This window comes from Epinephelus lanceolatus, chromosome 8, assembly GCF_041903045.1.
Source record: "Epinephelus lanceolatus isolate andai-2023 chromosome 8, ASM4190304v1, whole genome shotgun sequence".
NCBI lineage: Eukaryota > Metazoa > Chordata > Actinopteri > Perciformes > Serranidae > Epinephelus > Epinephelus lanceolatus.
Window position 1 is genome coordinate 29618958 of NC_135741.1, and position 19858 is coordinate 29638815.

General features: G+C 39.4%; 3 protein-coding genes across 6 annotated transcripts in view; 1 reads left to right on the forward strand and 2 right to left on the reverse strand.

The window, feature by feature from the left end:
- The window catches only part of acot7 (acyl-CoA thioesterase 7), a 162614-nt gene that overhangs the window by 96177 nt on the left and 46579 nt on the right, over positions 1-19858 (reverse strand). Inside the window, exon 2 of the mRNA XM_033640248.2 lies at positions 1229-1281. The gene's annotated coding sequence lies outside the window, so the exon portion shown is untranslated. The remainder of the gene's footprint in view (positions 1-1228; positions 1282-19858) is intronic.
- Positions 4043-5333, reverse strand: LOC144458254 (transcription factor HES-2-like). The gene is made up of 3 exons (XM_033640282.2): positions 5192-5333; positions 4898-5081; positions 4043-4789 (listed from the first exon to the last, which is right to left on the reverse strand). The coding sequence occupies exons 1-3, from the start codon at positions 5279-5281 to the stop codon at positions 4458-4460; spliced, it is 606 nt and encodes a 201-aa protein (XP_033496173.1). The 5' UTR covers positions 5282-5333; the 3' UTR covers positions 4043-4457.
- Positions 18942-19858, forward strand: part of espn (espin) — a 55223-nt gene continuing 54306 nt past the window's right edge. For 2 of the 4 annotated variants that reach the window (XM_078170149.1, XM_078170152.1), the window contains exon 1: positions 18943-19830. In XM_078170149.1, coding sequence (XP_078026275.1) covers positions 19531-19830 — 300 coding nt within the window. In that variant the 5' untranslated portion in view covers positions 18943-19530. Of the gene's footprint in view, positions 19831-19858 lie in introns of all 4 variants that reach the window. The other 2 variants (XM_078170150.1, XM_078170151.1) reach the window with 2 other exon arrangements.

Consider the following 19858-nt stretch of genomic DNA (forward strand, 5'->3'; position numbering starts at 1 on the left):
CCCTGAAGTGATGTAGAAACGGTACAAACTGGAGCATAGAAAGTCACCACAATGTAGAAAATTAAGTGTTTGATATTCATTTTTTTCTGGCAGAGGACCCCAGAATGCCCTGTTTCATAGGTTTGTCCGTCAATGTTGGAACAAAACCTACACTCTTGTTTGTATGATAGGGTAAGCAGGGCTTTACAGAGTCACACTGATCTGCATACTTTTGCAAATTTATTGTTCCAAATGAGGGCTGGGAACGCTGTTTACACTCCAGAACTTCTTTCTGTTCCTAATGTGAGCCTTCATGTCTGCTGCTCCCTCTGAGTGGAACATGCTTCAATCACACATTGCTTTTAAACCCATCATGTTTGAACTGGAGGCAAGCTGATCCAGCAGTGTTCATAAACTACTTATTTATTTGTAACATTATATTGAGATCATCAGTGTCATCTGTGTTGTTTATCTTTGTCTTAAATAATTTTAATGTCCTGCATATCTATTTCTATATTATTATTTTGACATCTTTATTGTTACTTTATTAATCTCACATTAACCTTTTGATCCTTTGTGTTTGGTGGTCCATGATTATTCTCTTCATACTCCTCATACCTCTATGTTTCATGTCCTATCTTGCATCTTAAAACACTCTTTAAAAGAGATATTCAAACTCTGTTAAGCCCTTCTTTCCTTGTTAAATAGATTGGCAGTCACTTTTGTCCAGAGTTATACAAAATAAGTGCATTTAACCTCCACAGGAAAAATGTAAAAGTAATGTCCACATTTTTTAATAACTCCCTTGTTAACCTGACTTTGACATAAGAAATGGACAGGTACTCTTTGTGCACAAAAGTGCATTTTAGGTTCAGCTGAAAACAATATGAGGCTTCAGCAGTCTGAACAAATCAAGTGTACAAAATTCCCTCTATGCGTTACTACCCTCCACTGCAGCGCAGCAAAGAAACTGTCTGAAACCACAAAGGAGTTTCATATGGTAAAGACTAACTGCAGGAGATACCTACTAGATAACTCAGACTGCCTCTTATTAACCTCAGCTGATCACTGGGATGTAGTTCTGCACACATCACTTCGATTGACGTTGCACAAAAAATCGATCTCTACAGACAGCCGCAATACTAACAGTGACTGGCGAGGTTTAATGGGTATGTACAGTAGCATGCCATTTGCATTATTACTGACCATTTCCCACAGAAGACAATAAGTTCCCATAGACATGTCCTACCTCATGGAGCCACTGGTTTCATCAGTACACCCCAGTTCAGTCTGACAGTCAACCTGGAGAGACATAAAATGAGCTTAAGATACAGTTGGTAATCCAGTAGGCATTTGTTACTGCACTGTTGTTGGTCCATTCGACAATTCTTCAACATCCATCCATAAACAACAACACTATCGGAAAATCGTGAATTTTATAAAAGGACTATCTGATTTTGTTCACTGAAAGTGGCACTTTTTTTGTTTACTTATTTAACCTTTATGAGATTTCCCATCTTTTCAAAAGACAGGCAGAGGCCTAAATAAAAAGTTACAGATAGAAAACACAAATAACACAAAGAGAGACAAAATAAAAAGGAAGTTAAGCAAAAGAGAGTCACATCTGACAAGAAAAGTTTAGAAGAGTTTCTTAACCAGGTAAACTAAATAAATAAGTAAACTGATATCTTAAGGAATCTGCCTCTGGTTCTTTCGTTGTGGATTTAAAAGCATTTCATGAGATTACTGCCTTAAGTTTCAAAGTCATTTTGCAACATATTCCATGACAAAGGTGTTGAATACTTAAAAGTCCTTTATCCAATTTCCGTACTAGCATTTGGAATAGAAAGCATAATAAAGTCTTGATATGGCAAAAAATATTGTCTGATACTTTTCTGTATAATAAAGACACAGTCTGTTTTTACACTGTGCACTTTACTTCACTTTACTATAACCATTTGCACCACTCCATATCATATCTGCTGCTGTTGGTCATTTGCACTACATGTACATCACGCACATCCCATAAGCTGCTCTAACATGCACCTTGATCACTTTGATTGTACATAGGTTTAGAGTATTTTCTAGAGTGTCTTGTCTTTTTGTAATACTACTTAGTTTTCTCTTTATTTTTACTTGTATATATCGTTTTTTATTGTATTATCATTATTCCAATTTAGCTTTCTTTTAACTCTTAAATTGTATGACATTATATTAGGTGAGAGGGAAACAGCATTTCGATTCTCTGTATGTCCTGCACATACAGTGATTGACAATAAAAACCTTTTGAACCATTGAACCTAGATAGTATAGGAGCAAGAATTGCCTTATATACAAAAGTGTACCAATGACAAAGCCTACAGGTGGCCAGAGCAGGCCATCCTACCCCAGAGGTCTATAACTCATAGTAGTGAATCAGAGCTGTACAGCTGGTAATGAATTTGGGAAGCATGGTAAGCTGTGTTAACCATATGAAGACACTAAACAGAGGTGTGCATATATGACAGATCACCATCATGGTAGATTTATACTTGTGCATCAGCTCTATGCAAAGCCTATGCTGTTGCCTATGCACATGACCTACGCTGTAATCCATGACAGGTAAAAAATAATAAAAAAAAAGTGGTGGCAACAAGATGCATTTTTACTTTAAAAGAAGAGCACAACTTTTTGAGAAAATAAAATCCCAGTTTTAGCCTCAGCTTTTCACCAGATTCTGCACTTGTCTTAAACGTGAGGAAGTCATCACTCAAAATAACCAGTTTTTATAACAGTTAACAGCCTCTATTTCACCTCCCTCAAGAGTGACCACTGAAGGTATATTTTATGACCTATTCCTAGTGTTAGTAAACAACATAAGTTTGCATTAAGAATGAGTTTTAGTTAAAGTATGACTTAAATCCAACCAACAAGAGTCCCTGCTCTCAGTTGCATTATACCACAGGAGGATAATATCATGCTGAATGATAAAGATGAATAAAGATTAGGGTCCAAGTCTCTATAAGATGATTTCCATCCCATATTAAAGTGAGTAAAACGTAAAAAAAAAAGTAATAGCTGTCTAAAAGCTAAGAAATTAAACTCTACATTATTCTTCAGAGCAAGTTTAACTCCTGTCACAACATTGTTTGGTGTCACAGTGGCCAAAATAATGCCTATATGCTAATGCATTTTAGGTACCTGCTTATGGCCCAAGAGTTGCTATTAGCCTCCATTCTGCTTTATGGTGTTTCACGAAAGTTAAGTCTTATTAATTTATTCATAATGCCTGGAGAACTTCTTTACTGGACTAAATGCTTGTATATAAACTGTGACCCTTCTCCTATAGAGGCTTTTGAATATGACTTAAATCCAGGAAAGTTTAGAGGGGGGCAGACATCATTGAGATTATTTTTTAAAAAAGTGGTCTTTCAAAAAAAAAAAAAAAAGCAATAAGCAGTGTACAAGTGCTGGTTATATGATCGTGTATGCAAGAATAAAACACTTTGGAAACAGAAGTGCTAACTCCTGATATCATTTAGTTAAAGTGGTAAATTCAAGACAGCCCTACTAGATATGAGAAAAAACTTATATTGTGACCACAAATTTGCCAATAAACTTACAAGCCTGCTATTGGCAACCACTGGGATATGCTGACTAATATTTGTTTAGGAAACGCTACATCGAATATTATAAAATTACTGAGAAACAAGTGTGCGGTTTTTTGGAATGACATTAAACATTAAATCTGTCATCGTAATCCCAGCTGCAGTCATCTCAGTGTGTGTCCCGTCGCACAACCAGCCCAACTTCTTCCCACCAATTTGGCGGCAACTAGAGAGGCGCCTCACATCTGCGACAATAGAGCAGCTGCTCATCAGCATCAATAGGCTCAGGCTGACCTGCGGCTTTATGCGTTTGCGCGCCTTTTTCCATCCCATTCATAAAACAGAGTCCTCTTATGTCGTCTGGCTTTAAGATATAGCCTATTTGAGATCCTTAGACCACCACAAAATCAAAGATCAAACAATACAACCATATTTTTGACATAAATATTTATTGAAAAGGTTTTGTCAATAACAAAACATTTGCAGTATCACAAAACATTTATCTTACATGACGTCAGTGAATAATAAATAATCCTATTTAACACATAGTGTTTACAGACTATTTTTTGCACAGACCAAAATACTTTTAAGTCCATCGTGCAAACCTCACACAAAATAACCCTTGGGGTTTTACAAAAGTGTTGACTACAACCCGTATCTTTGAAACCCCAAAGAGGATTGCATTTTTAAAAGAGCTCATAGACTTCCGTTTCTTAAAGATCTGTGCTCGTGCTCTCTGGCAGTGAAGGCAAAATGAGCCACATGCTGAATAAAATCACTGTACAACAACTCCAACAATTCTTAATCGCTACGACAACAGTTATTGGAATACAAATAGCATAAATAACATCTCAAAATAAATAACAAGCATGAGATAAATGTCCATCTAATCTACCAAGGTCTCCACATGGCTGCGTTGACAGCCTGCGGGCCTGGCTGCGCTCGGCTGGGAGCAACTGCGCCGCTGCTGCTGCGGGACTGGCTCTCCAGTCTGGAGCTGAAGCTGGATTTGAGGCTCAGGAGTCTCTGTTGGATCTGAGGGAGAGTCCTGGAGCTCTGAGCGCAGCAGTTCAGGCAGGTTGGGGTGACTGTGGCGGACATGGACTGCTGGACGAATTCGTTCACCCGCTGACACGCGTCCTGATCGAGGCTGGTTTTGGGGAGCAGAGCGGAGACGCGCTGGAGGCAGGCTTTGTAGCCTTCTCTATAACTGTCTGCGGAGTCTGGAGGAAGAAGAGATTTGATTAGTGGCTTGAATTTCATGTGTAACCCACAATCTCGGATATAATAGCTTATGCAATTCACAGTGTAGCTCAAGAGATGATGCATACCTTTAACTGGAGTGGAGGGAAGGTCTCTGAGGAAGCGGACTGTCATTTCCAGAATATCAGCTTTCTCCAGCTTGGAGTAGCGAGCGTTGTCTTTGCCAACCAGAGGGAGAATCAGGCTTTTCAGATGCCCGAGACTGTCGTTAATACGAGCACGTCTTCTCTTCTCCAGCAAGGGTTTAAGAGTCTGGAAAAAAAAACATGAAAACCAGTTATTCAGCTGCACTTTTAAAGGAGACAAATGAGAAAATATTTCCAGTAACATAAAGCGATATGCAGGTTCTCTCTGTCCCTTACCTTTCTCAGTTCGTTGGCTTGTTTTCTCTGGGCCACGGTGGACCTGGCAGGGAGAGACTGGTTGGCCTCGGTAGTGATGCTGGGACTCATTTCGTTTTCTGCTTGTTGCTGTGCTTTTTAAATGGAGGTACTTGCTGTGGGAGCAGCTGAGCTGAAGTGTGCAGTAGAGCCGGAGAGCCTCCTATTTATGTGGGACCGGCGCGTCAGAGGGGAGGGGACACAAGCCATTATGCTGGGGGTGTGACACAGGGGGGCGATGCCTTTGGGAGATGAGAGGAGGTCCCGAGTGGACCATCTGGTCGCGATGGGACCCTGCGTCTACCGCTGGTATGCAAAGTTGTGTGATGATGTTACGCTTTATTGCGTTTAAAATGTAAAGCTTTAACGTTCATCCAAGATCCAGTTACGCACACAAAGCATATGGTGCTGTTCTTATAACACACAGGTTGCATCAGACCGCTGCACTTGTGTAGGTAAAGATTGCTTCTGTATTCGCCTTGCTTTGTTATTAAATTAATCTTAGTTCTGTTTATTATCCTGTTTATATCGTATTATAATTGCTTTGAAAATTCTCACTGATGGAAGGCCAAACGCGTAAAAGTTATTTTAATTTAATGAGACATCTGAAAGTTGCACTGCTGTAAACTACAAATTAAAATGTAAGATCTAAATAATAAATACATTAAAAACACATACACACACATGAAATCAGTATATTTATGCTTCTGGACCCGCCACAATAAAGAAAGAGACACAGAACCAGATGAGTGATTCTGAGGTGACAAGACTAATCTATTCCCAAAATTAATAAACTAGATACCCAAGCCACGCTATGTATGGATTAACATCTGCTTGTGGACCCTCAGCAGCTTGTTTCCAATATTAACAACACGGTGTTTACCTGCAGCAGTGGGGGTGGAGACTGGGTGACTGGACAACCTGCAACACACGCAGAGAGGAGCGTGCATCTGCAAAGTGTAAACGTGGGGATATATGTATACAAAGGAGTCATGCAAGTCTGCTCTAACACTGCATGGATGACACGGTGAGGAGCTGGCGTGATTCAGTAAAACTGGGCCTCTTTTGAAGTTATAGTCCCTTAAAACCTATATAAACACAGTATTAAATATAAAATAATGTTTCACAATTAAACAAATTTCAGCATATTTGAAGTATTCCAGTCAATCTCTGCTGCTGACCATTAAACCATTTAGACCATTAATTGAGCTACTGCCAGTGGGATTCACGCGTTCGGCACGCGCCACAACCGCGCAACAGATGGGAAACCCCCCTTCTCCTCATCTTCCCTCTCGACACACCACATACACCCCCTCCCTCCTCTGTTTCCCACTGCTGCACCACTCCGCTGCTGCTCCCATCAGCATCCTGTTAGTGCCCCCTCACCATCAGTGTGCTTCAACTACGTTTTGTGCCTCTTTTGGAGAGGGGGAGGTTTGCGTCTCAGCGCGTTGGCACAATGGAATACTGCGTTAAAACAAACCAAATAAAAACAACACTGCACATCACGATGCTTAAAGGATGGCCCATTGTAAGTTCTCAGGAAAGACAGCAAATACAACTTAATCTGTTAGATAAAGCAAATACGCATGCATTGTTCACTTCCCTCATTTTAAGGGCAATGATAAAGAGCGGGAGCATGTTCAATACACTGAAAGATCAACTAAATTTTAGTTGATTTATCCACATTTGGAAACACATGCAGTTCAACAAGCTCATATCATTTTGGTGAACATAAAGCTGCTCTTCGGCTGCAAGCTGTCCTGCTGTAGCTTGAGGGTTTTCATCCCTCTTTCATTTTTTCAAGATGCGCGGTTTTGCACGCGTCCTGCCCCACGGGGCCCCAAATAACTGCCATCAAGTCCAGTCTGGGAGCGGACCCTTAGAGATGAAACTAAGAAAAAAAATGCAGAGAGGCTTCGGTTGGGACCTTTTTTGTCCTGGTTTCAGCGTGGGTATCCATCTGTGCAAGCAGAGGACAGTGATCCTTTGTTGAAGGATGTACAGAGTAGAGAACTTTTCCAGCAACTCTGTGGGAAAGGGATATCATTATAGCTTCATTGTTTTCTTCCACTTAAAGTATAAGCTATTGAATTCACACATAATTATTTATGTCAGATTTAATTCAAATAAAGGAAGAAGGGGCAAAATGTTTTAACGCATCTTAGTAGCCTACGGATTATTAACAACATCTCCAATAGTTTGGGGCAAGAATCTGGACCAAAAGGTTTAAAAAGTGTTGTCTGAATTCCCAGAAAACATTTAAAATCCTAATCCTTGAGTTTGAGAATAAAATTCTGATTAATTTGGGTCTATAAACGGCATGAGACTGACACGAGCCAGAGCCTTCAGACAGATGGAGTTTATTGATGCGTGAAACCAAACGCGTCGACTGGACGGACTTTGCCTTACTGAAGGTGATCGTCTCCATCGTGGCTACATGGAAGCTTCTAGACCTCTCTTTTTTTCCAGCCTTCAAATCGTGACTGTAGCAAAATGGATGTCTGGCATCCCAAGCCAAAAAACACGCCAACATTATCAGCATCACATTGAAGCATCTGTATGGACTGCTGGTGTTTGAGTACAGAGACAAACATGTCAAGTTTGATTGAACTTTATTTTGTAGTTGGTCATCAAAACCAAGTTTAATTAAAATGTTTTTGATTAAACATGTTCCTCTTTTAAACCGTATGACATTTAATCTATACCAGGGTTTGCATCCTAAAATATTCCGATAAAACAGCAGGTGTTCACCTCAATCTAAATTGCAGACACTTCACAAAGGCATACAGAATGATAGCTATAAGTGTTAGAAACCTATGAAATGCTATAAGTAGTTAGAAAATGTGATAAAATTGTTGAATGAAAATGTTATGAAATGCTAGAGAGAGATATTTGATTTTCACATCAATTGATTGAAATGTCCATTGAAAGAAATTTGATTAGTCTGAGGTCTGTTAGAAAGGACAGTGTATTTAAATATCTATATACATTATATACATAAATGCTATTGCTGACTTTATGGCTGCAGACTTCATGGGTCAGACTTTTGCATATGGGACAAATACAGAAATCTTTGTAAAGCTCATTATGAACCCTTTTCTAGTGGCAAAAGTTGCAACAATTGCTGCAGTATTTAATTTCAGTAGTCAGAATTTAAATGATTTGTACTAACGAATGATTCAGAAATACACTGAGGAGCAGATCATCATGTAACCATGTAGGGAGAGGGATGAAAAAAAAAGGTGTGTTTTCGCAACCTTGCAATCTACAGTCCTCATCACCAGACGCCACTTAATCCTACACACTAACCCTTTAAGGCTCAGAATTCTTCAAATCATCAAGTCTTAAGTCTTCAAACACTACAGTGGATTAATCATTTTACTGAGTCTTATGTCACAGACATACAGCAGTTAGAGAAAATGTTACAGTGAAAACTGTGTCCTTAGTTGCTCCCCCCATGTGATGTTGAACTTGGGAAGATACATTGTTTTTCTTGCTGCCTCCACAATGAACAAATAATCAAAAACACTTCCACATAAACAGTCTCACGTACATATACTGGATAATATACTGCACAAGTCATGCAAATTTGTAAATTGATTTTTTATATATTTTTTCTGTTGTTGAGGGCAGACCCATATGATTTCACTCCATGAATAATGTTTGCCTTTTTTGGATTCTTTTTCATTAGAGGCATGCAAGAACAATGAAGCTTTCTTCCCAATTCACTTCAGCACGGGGTGAGTAATTGATATACAAATGATCATTTAGGGGGTGATGTATTCCTTTAAGTGATAAACAATAATTCTGAATTTTGATACTGGAAAAAAAGGACAATCAAGGAACATGTGCAACACTGAGAATGAAGAGACATCGGTAATACCAAAATGTCAGGGGTCCTGGCTTTCATCAAGGTTTGTGGGACAGGATCAGAAAAGAAAAAGAAATGTAATGGGCCTTTTCTTGGCTTTTCCACTTATCAACACACTGATTTGATCCAAGCCAACACTGTCTTATCTCCTCTCTCCTAACTGCTGGTGTGGTGGAGTGTGACGCACAGATTTCATAAGGTAAAGGGACTGGAGCATACTCATTTGCAGACTAATGTCTCAACAATACTGTGTGACACTACAGTCCAACATTTCAACACATTTTCCCTCTGAGTTTAACTTGCTCTGAAAAACAACTGATTCAACTGCACATTGGTGGGCTCATCAGTGAGCTCATCACCAATTCACTTGTCTGGTCACAAACATATTTCCTAGCTGCACCAACCCCCCAAAAAAATCAATGGCCACACTCAGACTACTGACATAATGGTTTCCTCACAGACTATTCTTTGCTACACGGAGCCTTCAGTATGAAATTCTCTCTACTCTAAGGTTGTTAGATGACAGCAGGATAAATGGCCGGCAGGAAAATCTTACTTAGATAAATTGTCTTTCAACCAGAAAAGTGAGTTTAACTGACTGTTCCAGCTCCAATATCAATAGCTCATCAGCAGACTCAACTTTGATTTTTACTCTAATCTTCTCTTTGCTCTTTGGCACATCTCTCTACTTTTGTATATCCACACTTAATAGGCTTTAAGCTCAGAGCACAGTGTAAGGCTACATAAAGACCTACTAGTTATTGAGGGGTATGAACCGTCTGATGAGTCAGTGAACAATAAGATGTACATCACTTAACCACAACATTGTGCTTGTGGAATTAGCCAGATCTTTGTTGTATGCCACCCTACCCTACTTAAATAGTGGTCACTCTAACGACTTCATAAAATATAATTTAGTGCGTCATCACTGTTTTTTCAGCATGGATAGTGCCACAAAAAGCAGCTGTATTGTTTACCAAGCCATCACTGCATTTCCTGCCACAATAGTGGCATGGGAAGCAGTTGTGGTTTACCGAAACATTGCTGCTTTCCTGGGATTCTCCCCCAGTACTCACTATCTGTAACCAAGTGGGTTTTGTGCCTCATGAATGCATTAACCACAGCATTGCTTCAACAAAGTTTTAACATGTCCACATGATAATAATGTGCAAATGGTTTGCAGTAACGTAGAATGCCAATACTACCTTTGGTAACTGGGCTGCTTCTTTGATAGCTGTCAGCTGCATCTCAGTCTTTATCAGCAGACTGATTTGTCTAGTATATGAATACCATGTGATGAAAAGTTCAACAAAAGCTGGTAAAAGGAATCTGAGTTTTGAGCAAAGAAAACTTCATGATAGCCTTTTTCTCCTACATTCGCATGACAGAGAGCAACATGAACATAGATGTCACGGAGTAAAAAAAGGGTGGCATGATTTTAGCAGTCCTTGAGACACACATCTTTCTCAGCTACGTCTTAAGGGCCTCATCTGTGGCTTTGTCTCTGATCAAGAGGAGTCAGGTGCAGGTGACTGGTTGACAGTTTTGCTCCATGTAGTGGTTCTTTGTGACGTGACCCCTGTCCATGGTACTGAAAAGAAGAGTGTCGTTTGACAGTGACAAACTGGTGCTAAATTCTGGCCCTGAAGTCACCCATCCAGGTTGGACAGTACATGTTATGTTGGTCATCCTTAAGGAATCGCTGTGTACCACCGAAAGAAGCTCAGGATAACAAAGAATTATCTGTTTTCTTGTGTTAAAATGCCCCAGATTACATCATACTGACCTGAGATTCTACATTAGACACATATTAATGAAATAGAGAGGGGATTTCTATGTTTGGACTTTATCCTGAGAGGAACTATATACCGCCCTGCTAGAAAGAATGAACGTTCCAACACCAACACACCAGCTCTTTAATCAGTCATTATATGGAAAGTGCAACAGTCAAGATTGGTTTTAATTGTAAACAAAAAAAGGATCCATCTTCATGAAGTCTTACTCTGGTCAAGCACTGATTATATTATCCTGCATGTGTGTACATACATGTTTGGCATGACACACTGAAATAAATGGATCTGAAATGCAGTGGATATTATTGAGCATTATATGCATGTGAAAGTGTTTTCTAAGCTTTGTAGAAGTGGAATTCATGAAAGGGCTGTTGTATTGGATTGCATTAGATTGTACAGGTGTAGCCTACTTAAAAAAAGTGTCTCTTTGTTAATAAGTATGTGCTCTTGTGATGGTTGTATGCTTCAGTATTTTTTAGACTTTTTTTAAAACAAAATATCCTGATATCCTTGGAAGGGCATGTTAGCGTGATGAAAGTAAAAAAGGTCTTTATGTGGCTTTTTTCTTGTAAATTAAAAAGTCAAATATTTGTTTACAAATGTTTTTGCATAGCAACGTTTTGCACTGTTTCTTCATTTTGTCAAAGCACTGATGAGACACAGCCATTTCTCCCTCTGGGGATGCAAATGAGAGACCTATCAAAATTTGCCACGAAGCTTCCCACGCCTAAACCAACGCTAGTTTCATAAAGCATCTGCCGCAACAGGGATGAAAACCCAAACTTGTTTTCTCCTGCACGAAGTCCGTCTGACGTCACTGATTCTGTCACAGTGTCTGCTGCAGCATCCCTACAGCCCATGTGCTAATGAGACGTTAACAAAGGATGCTGATAAATTATAGAGCTCTCTAAATAAAACACCACCGATCAAGCAGCCCAAATGATGCAGAAATGTTGACCCCCTTATCAATATGATATATCTGCCTTTTAATTAAAGGTATAAAAAATCCTGAATAGAAATTCTTTAGAAAAGATCTGAAATTGATGTAAAATTATTTCAGCTGCCTCCTATCTTCTTAAAAATGTCACGACTTTCTTAAATGTTGTGTTCTCTGTGGGTTATTTGTTACTAAAGTATAAATTAGACCAAAGTCTAATAGTTGCTACTGAACTTTTGAAAATGTCATGCAAACTCTAATTCTGCTTTTAAAACTCCTCAGACGCCATTTAATACATTCATTTCCATTGTCCTCTGTTGAAAACGAAGTCTATGACAGTGCACAGGATCGATTGTGGCGTCGTTGTCAGGGAAGCATTTTTGCGTATAATTGTACATTGCATAAATCAGAGGGATGGCTCAGACGGGATTTGAACATCCAACCAAACCAAGCCAAAAGCCAAGCTGTAAGGCACAACACACATCTGGTGGCGCACATTTGTTTTGCTCTGCAAAGTTGACAAAGGTAAACTTATAGCGTCGCATAGGCTTCTCCACCAATAGCAGTCGTTCCCAGCTCTGACACAGTCATGCACCTCAGGGTGCGCAGTCTAACACTCTGCTATTGTATAGAAAACAGGGGTGAGTGACAGGCTGCAATAGAGAGACTAAAAGCTGAAAAAACACTGCTTATTTTATTTTATTTTTTTTTACCTTTCCCTAAATAATCGAGGATATTAGGTAATACAGCATCCCTGTCTACACAGGCGTGGCACTGGCAGGACAGGCTGCTTGTTGGCGGGTTTTTTGAATATTGGATTTCTGATTGAAGGGGATCCATTGTGCTGCCATATCAGGGGCACGAGAACAGCACGAGCCAGGCGAACAAAGGCAGCAGATGGCTTCCTGCGCCGATGAATTATTTTGAAGTAAGACACAGGGACCATTAAGAGCTGTCCAAGGGGGATATTATGAGTGGGAGGTTAATCACGGAAATATATTCAGATTAAGACACTGTATATTGAAGCAATGTACAATACAGAATAAAAATATGAGGCTGATGTTCAATACTGTTATAGTATGTGTTTTCATGTTTTATTGTGTATGCTTCATTTCTTCTGGACTATATATTATTATAAAGCAGCAATGCTTGCTCAGCTCCTGAGTCCAAGACAAATTTACGGGGAGTATAGTATATAAAGTATATCGTATCATGTACATATGGTATCAAAGTGGTCTAATAATAATAAGGAAGAATTTTTTATGTTACTAATTTTGCTGCTGCAACTGCTCGTAACAAAGGGATAAAATAAGAATAAAGGATTCACATTTGGGTAAAAACAAAAAGGTGGTGCTAAAATGTAGGCTATTTATTGTTGCTCTATAAGATAATATGGATGTGTCTCTGCCTTTCTGGGTTTCTTTGGAATATTTACACACAAAAAATGAAGCCTTTTATTACTTTTTGAATTGAAGACAAACCTGGCAACAACAAATAACTAGCCTAAACAATTATATCACTCTGCTTTTTGGTCCAATAAGTCTTGCATTAAGACTCAAGCTTGTAAAAACAGCCTTACAAATAATGTACAATTTAAAATCTTGAAATTTTGTATATTTTCTAGCTGCATGATCCTGCTGGATCAGGAGTGCATATGAACCGAGCTATGGAGGGGCGTGGCCTGCACGAGGTGTCCGCCCACAGAGAGAACGCGTCCCTGTCATTTGGCCCCAAACCTCGTGTTGTAAAAGGGCGCTCAATACAACTGCAGCCTTCAACCAGCAACGACCTGCAGCGCACCGCTGCATGGGCTTTAAACCGAGCAGAGGGACAATGAAGTCACACCCTGGTATGTTAATATCATTATTATTTCCATTGCAAGAACGTAATATTATATTTATAGGTAATCTGTGTGTTGAAGATGTCACTACTTAATTTAATCTAAAAACAATGTGATTTAGCCTGAATCTCAGCCTCTTATCTTCACCTGTCTCAATTTGCTGTTAAATGTTTATTAGGCTTTAGGTGAAATATTTTGTGACAGTGTTTGATGTCTGAGTTTGAATGATAAGATTTGTCCGACAAGTTGAAAATGACATCTATAGCGTGTCGTAACTGTAACACGTGACTGTGGTGTTTGGATTAAATGTTATGATGTGAGACATTAATCTAATCTGCTCCGTTATAAATTTACATAGCCCTAGCTGTTCTAACTCTTTGTGATATACAGTTATTTGGTGTAGGCTACAGTTAAATAAGTGTGGGCCTTCTCCCCTCGTCTAAAAGTTTTTGGACTGTTCACTGTGGACGCTGCATTGTTAAAACGCCTGTCTTGTCAAATCACTTGTCCTGTTTCTGTCAGTCGTTATTGAGTCTGAGTGTGAGAAAGTCTGACCCAAGAAATTCTCACTGCAGCTCACGGATGACTGGGTCCCTGTGGGAGAGACACCACGCCTGCATGGTGAGTTCAAGGGCACAGAAGACATCAACTTTGCCAAGATATTCACCTTGTTACCTCAGAAATTTAACATGTTTATCACTGCTTTTGTTATAATGCTGTTAGATATTTCTAGACATTTGCATGCACTAAATGCTTTTGGGATAATCATAAAGGTAACAACCACGAAAGACAGGTTAACATGAATATATAGCTTATATGAAAAATGCTTAGCTATATTTTGATAAGGTCTACATCAGTATGGGCGGTAATTATATAAAGAAAATATGTCCATTTAAAAACAAGGGAAAACTGTTTTTATTTCCCACAACATCTACACTGCAATTATTAAAAGACGTTTATTTGCCTAAAAATTTCAGCAAGGAATATGATAGAATAGACAATATAAAAACTCCTTTACTTGTTTATGGTCTGAAATAGCAGGAAATTGATGCTTGTAGACATTTGTTGGGATTAATATGGGGGAAAGGGGGATCTAAATCACTTCAATATATGTAAAATAATTGTATATAGAAAGGTGAACTCAGTTACACAGACACTGGCCTATAACAAGTGCTATACAATACAGCTGCAAGGTTCATTTAATCACAAAATTGTTCCAAATTTAAATATCTAATGTATTCCATTTGAGATTAGGTGTAAGATCTTAAGGTGTTTGCCTGGTGCTCTAAATTTGTGAATTAATTCCAGTTCTTGCTATGCCAATCCAAAAAACTGCAGGAAAGGTTAAGGGAAAGATGAAAAATGCAGCCTAGTTTGCGGATGGGAGGATTTAAAATGATAAATAAAGCAATTTTCTCTCTTTGTGTGTGTTGGTCTTCTTTCACCTGCTCAATAAAGTTTATTTTGTCTGGTCTCCCTTTTTATATAAACCATGTGTACACCTCTTATTATTGATTATGGTGAACGATTCTGTGGTTTTATTCTTTATTTTATATTAAGTAAATATGCAGCCGATTCAGTAATACTATTAGTATTTTATATCATGCATTGGTAAAGACTCTCTCTACGGTTAAACATGGACTGAAGGCATCCTCCCTGCACGCGCCCAGGTTTACTCATGCGAAAGCAATTACTGTAGGGCACGCGCCAACCAGCTGGGCCGTTGCAGACGGGCGCGAGGAGCTGCTCAATGTAAGAGGGTACTTTTACTATAATTTTTACAATCTTTTTTACGGGTGGTTTTAAATATATGATGTCTGACTGGTAACACAACATTATAATTATTATTATTTATTATAATTATTATTATTATTTATTATTATTAGTTCTAAAGGGTATACAGGTCTAAAAATTCAAATTCTAATTAATTTTTTGAGGGTTGTTATCGAGACTTGCGTCATAAAGATGGTTCTGGGTGGGCTATGAAAGATTTTTTGAATTATCTGTGACAGACACACTAAAATCAAATTTGGGCCGTATATGAACTTGCAGCCTATCGGTGAATTTGGTGCTTTTCTCTGGATACACTGTTTGAATATGTTTTGGGGTTATTTGCCGTTGCTGATAGACAGTGAGTTAGGGTTATAAACAGCATGGACCCGAGTAGAAAATGTCCCAATTTGAATGTTCCCGCGCAGCAGCAGATGTGACCATACAATAGATGGGGCCCACGCGCTGAATAATTAAGCCCAATTTGAATAACTGTCTCACGTCTGACGCGTGCAAGAAATATCCCAGCTTTCCCAGGCTTTGAAGGGAAAACCGTTGGCTGGCCCTCTCCACTTCAATAGGGATTTAGCCTCTCTTTGCTTCAAGTTGTGGGAGCGTCTTTAAGGAGGCCTGGGAACAGACTCCAGATCACCTACACATGATTAAATCCCTTAATTATAGAGCTGCAGCTGCACCAAAGGTGTGTTCTGTGTTTTAGGTCTGGGACTCATTTACCAAAATGGCAAATAAATAGTTTTATATTAATAAAGACAGTATTGTCTAACCGTTAAATAATCAATACCAAATTTCATACAAAAAAGACTCGGTGTATAATCATTTCTTTGCCATTTAATGTTTTAAACTGGGTCGGTGTCTTTTAAACAAATTAGGGTGCATTTTTTATTTTCATCTATTTTTTGCTAAACAAAAAATAACTACGATAATGTAATTAAGTTTTCTATACTGATAAAGTCCTGCCTGGGTACATTTAGTCTACTGGAAATAAATAACACAATGTCTAATATTATGTTATTGTTAAAATAAGGACATATAATATAGGTCTATACATTTATTATATTTTCAATAAGAAGTACGCCTATCATTCCCGCATGTTCAGATATAATGGCACTGATATAGTGTCTTCCCAGATCGTGTTAGGGAGTTATTATTGTCCATTTCCTCAGGGAATTGTCCCATTAGTCAGACCACTCGTGGGAATTTCCCCTCTCCTCCCCCAGATCGGCGCGTGGTGTCTATGACAGTTGGACCGGTGCAACAGATGGTCTGGAGAGGCACGCGCCGAGCACGAGACTGGTCCCAAAACCCCCTCACCCCCCTACTCCGCAGCAAACCCACCCACATCAAGCAGAGGCCGCTGAGACGCAAAAATCAATCTGACAGTAAAGAGGCGGAAAGTACAGGACACTGTGTGATTCTGCAAGTTCTCTTATTATTAGGATGTTAGCTCCAAAATCAAGCCGGGAAAATATAACATTTCAAACAGATATGAACCTATAAACAAGACTGAACACGAGCAAGATATACTGGCTTATATTTATAAAGCCCTCCAATTTACACAATGTTTAAAAAGAAGGCTTCAAAGCATTATAATTAGTCCAGTGTTTTAATAAAAGAGCAGGTTGCTTCTTTATTATTAGTCGTTATTAGGATATGACTGTTATAACGTGTGTGACAGCAAGTGATTTAGAGAAGTCCACACAAAATGACTTGTCACCTGAACACCTCAGCAGGTGCAGCTTCACCTTGGTGAATATGAAGCCATCCTGCCACCGTTTGGTGATTTAAAGTATTACAGTTCATCACAACGTCAGGTTCATGAAAATATGAGTGTTTACTATCGTCATCCTACTTTATAATAAAACTCCATGATTCAAGACAATGTCAGACCACACTAATATCATAATGTATGCATTACAGTATGCATTTATGAACTGTTGCAAGTGGGGAAAACAGCTGTGCAGAGAACAGTTTTAACTGAAAAAACCTGTAGTCTTCAGTTGAGTTATTTGAGAGGGTGACTGGTGTGCAGGCTTTGACTTGTGGTGGAGGGCAGAGCCTTTACGAAAGAATAATATAATACCACAGTGCATATCCACTAGTTCAGTCCTGCATTCCTACTCTAATAAAAGTATGTCAACAACAAAATGTTCCTCAAAGTAATCATTATAAAAACGGTCTCATTCAGTGTTTTACTATATCATTCAGTTAAAGTTATGGACCCAATAACGCGTAATCACTGTCCTGTTGGTGAAGCTAATTTGAACTACTTTCTATTTATACAGCCTACTGTGAGGCACTTTAGTTAATATCATTTCTTTTTGTTTTGCACATAAAAATTGACTAAAAATATTTCTCTAGCATAGCGAGGCTATACAGTTACATTGAATAGATGTGTATGTACTTGTTTGTATGTAATTACACTTAATAACAGTGCTTGAGTAAATGCAGGCAAATTATTACTTTCCACCACTGCATATTTTCATGATCATTCATTTGTCTCCCAGAGGAAATTTGTTCCCCTCTTGGCAGGATTTATAAGCATCAGTTGTGCTTTTCTCTGCTGCACATAAAGATTAGTTTCTCTGACCACACAGCCATATATAGTTTTGCAAAACACACACTTACTTGTAGTTGGAGCAGACGTATTATATTGTGATACAGGCTACATACCCAGTAGCTACATAAAGTGAACCATGTTTGTTTTTATATCACAGCTACAAATGCACCAAATGCTGATTTTATCGACAGTTAAGCAAGAGGTTAATGTGTTGATCAAACTGTTACAGACACAGAACTTTTAATAGGCCACCGGTTCTCAAACTTTTTTTCCGTATCCTCTATAAAATATTTTTTCAGCCACATACTTTCTGCCCAGTGCCAAACCTTTTTGGTAGAAAAAATGCCTTTAACAAGAGGTACAATACAGCGCTGCGCCATCAGTGTCTGATTTACTGAACAACAACAACATAAAAAACACTAAAATGTTATATTTCAAATTATAAATAAATCACAATTTTTGTCATAATCCAATAATAGTGAGACGACACTGTAGTTGAACTGTGTCTTTCTGATAAATTGCAATTACAATTATTTAGAATTTACAAATATAATTATTTTATTTCATCTATTAATTATCTAAGAAGTTGTGCATGACTAAAAGTAAAAAATCTCACGTATCCCCTACAGGATACAAATATCTGACAAATACTGGGGGCTATAATTCCTAACTACTGAGCTCAGTTTCACAGAGAGGCCACCAGATGGACCTCTCCTGTGTACAAACCGTGGGTGTACAGTGTTGCTGATTTCATTATGTAAAATTAATGCCGATCAGGCCGCATGCAAACAAGACTGGGCGTGTGTTCAAAAAGCCCATTGCTGAATAGAGTTTAGCCCTGGGTCTATACTTGACTGACACCCACCAACACAGTTGTATAACTTTCTCTGTGGGGACATATAGCCTGCACAGAGTTTTAAGTAGCCTGTTCGTACTGCCCCTTTAACTTCTGAGCCGATTTCCAGAAAGCAACAACCTGTAACAGGCTCAGCGATCCTCCCCTTGATGGATTATTTAACAGGCGCTGAGTCCCATGTCGCCATCTGCTATAGGAAGAAAAACACGGCGGAATATTCTCTGAGGCACATGATACACGCTAGCAAACAGGGCCCATAAACATATTCAACAAAAGATAGTTCACTGGGACACATGAACTAAACTTATGCAGCAGGTGTTCAGCATCCTGCGGGCGTCAGGGAGAGGAGAAGCGGATAACTGAGCCACACCGTCGGGCAAAGCATAAAAGCAGGTTAGTTTATAACTCAGATAAATAATAATGGACTGAGTTTTGTTTCAATATGTAGAGAGGTGTCGCATATTAAAATGTGTATGGTCGGAAACGGATCTTGCTTCTGACCCTGCTCTGGGAGGATGTGGAGCGATAAGTGAGTTTCCCCACAAGACTAACCGGGTGACTGAGATGATCTGAAGCTTTGTAAATACAATGCTGACCCCATTAGCACGGTGAACCGATCGGGCTCAACGCAGGCAACCACAGGGAAGGAGTCGTCCAATCTGCAGCAGCAGCTATGGTGGTGGAGGGGGACAGGACGCTGCTGGCCGCGAGGCAGGGGGACGTGCAGACTCTCAAAGTGCAATTAGCGCAGAAAACGCTCACCAGCGAGGTCAAGGATGTGCTGGGGGCTTCCCCGGTCCACCACGCAGCCCGGGCCGGGAAACTAACCTGCCTGCGGTTCCTGGTGGAGGAGGCAGGGCTGCCGGGTAACTGTCTGGCTAACAACGGGGCCAGCCCGGCGCATGACGCAGCCGCCACCGGCAACCTGGCCTGCTTACAGTGGCTGCTGACCCAGGGTGGATGTCGGCCAGAGGTGAGTGACTTGAGCTTTAGTTGTGCAT

Excerpts from the sequence above, each read along its gene's own strand:
- LOC144458254 (XM_033640282.2), bottom strand. The coding sequence starts at position 5,281 with ATGAGTCCCAGCATCACTACCGAGGCCAACCAGTCTCTCCCTGCCAGG. Across the intron at positions 5,082-5,191 it reads AAGCCAACGAACTGAGAAAG|ACTCTTAAACCCTTGCTGGA; the intron begins GTAAGGGACAGA and ends TTTTTTTTCCAG. Across the intron at positions 4,790-4,897 it reads TCCCTCCACTCCAGTTAAAG|ACTCCGCAGACAGTTATAGA; the intron begins GTATGCATCATC and ends TTCTTCCTCCAG.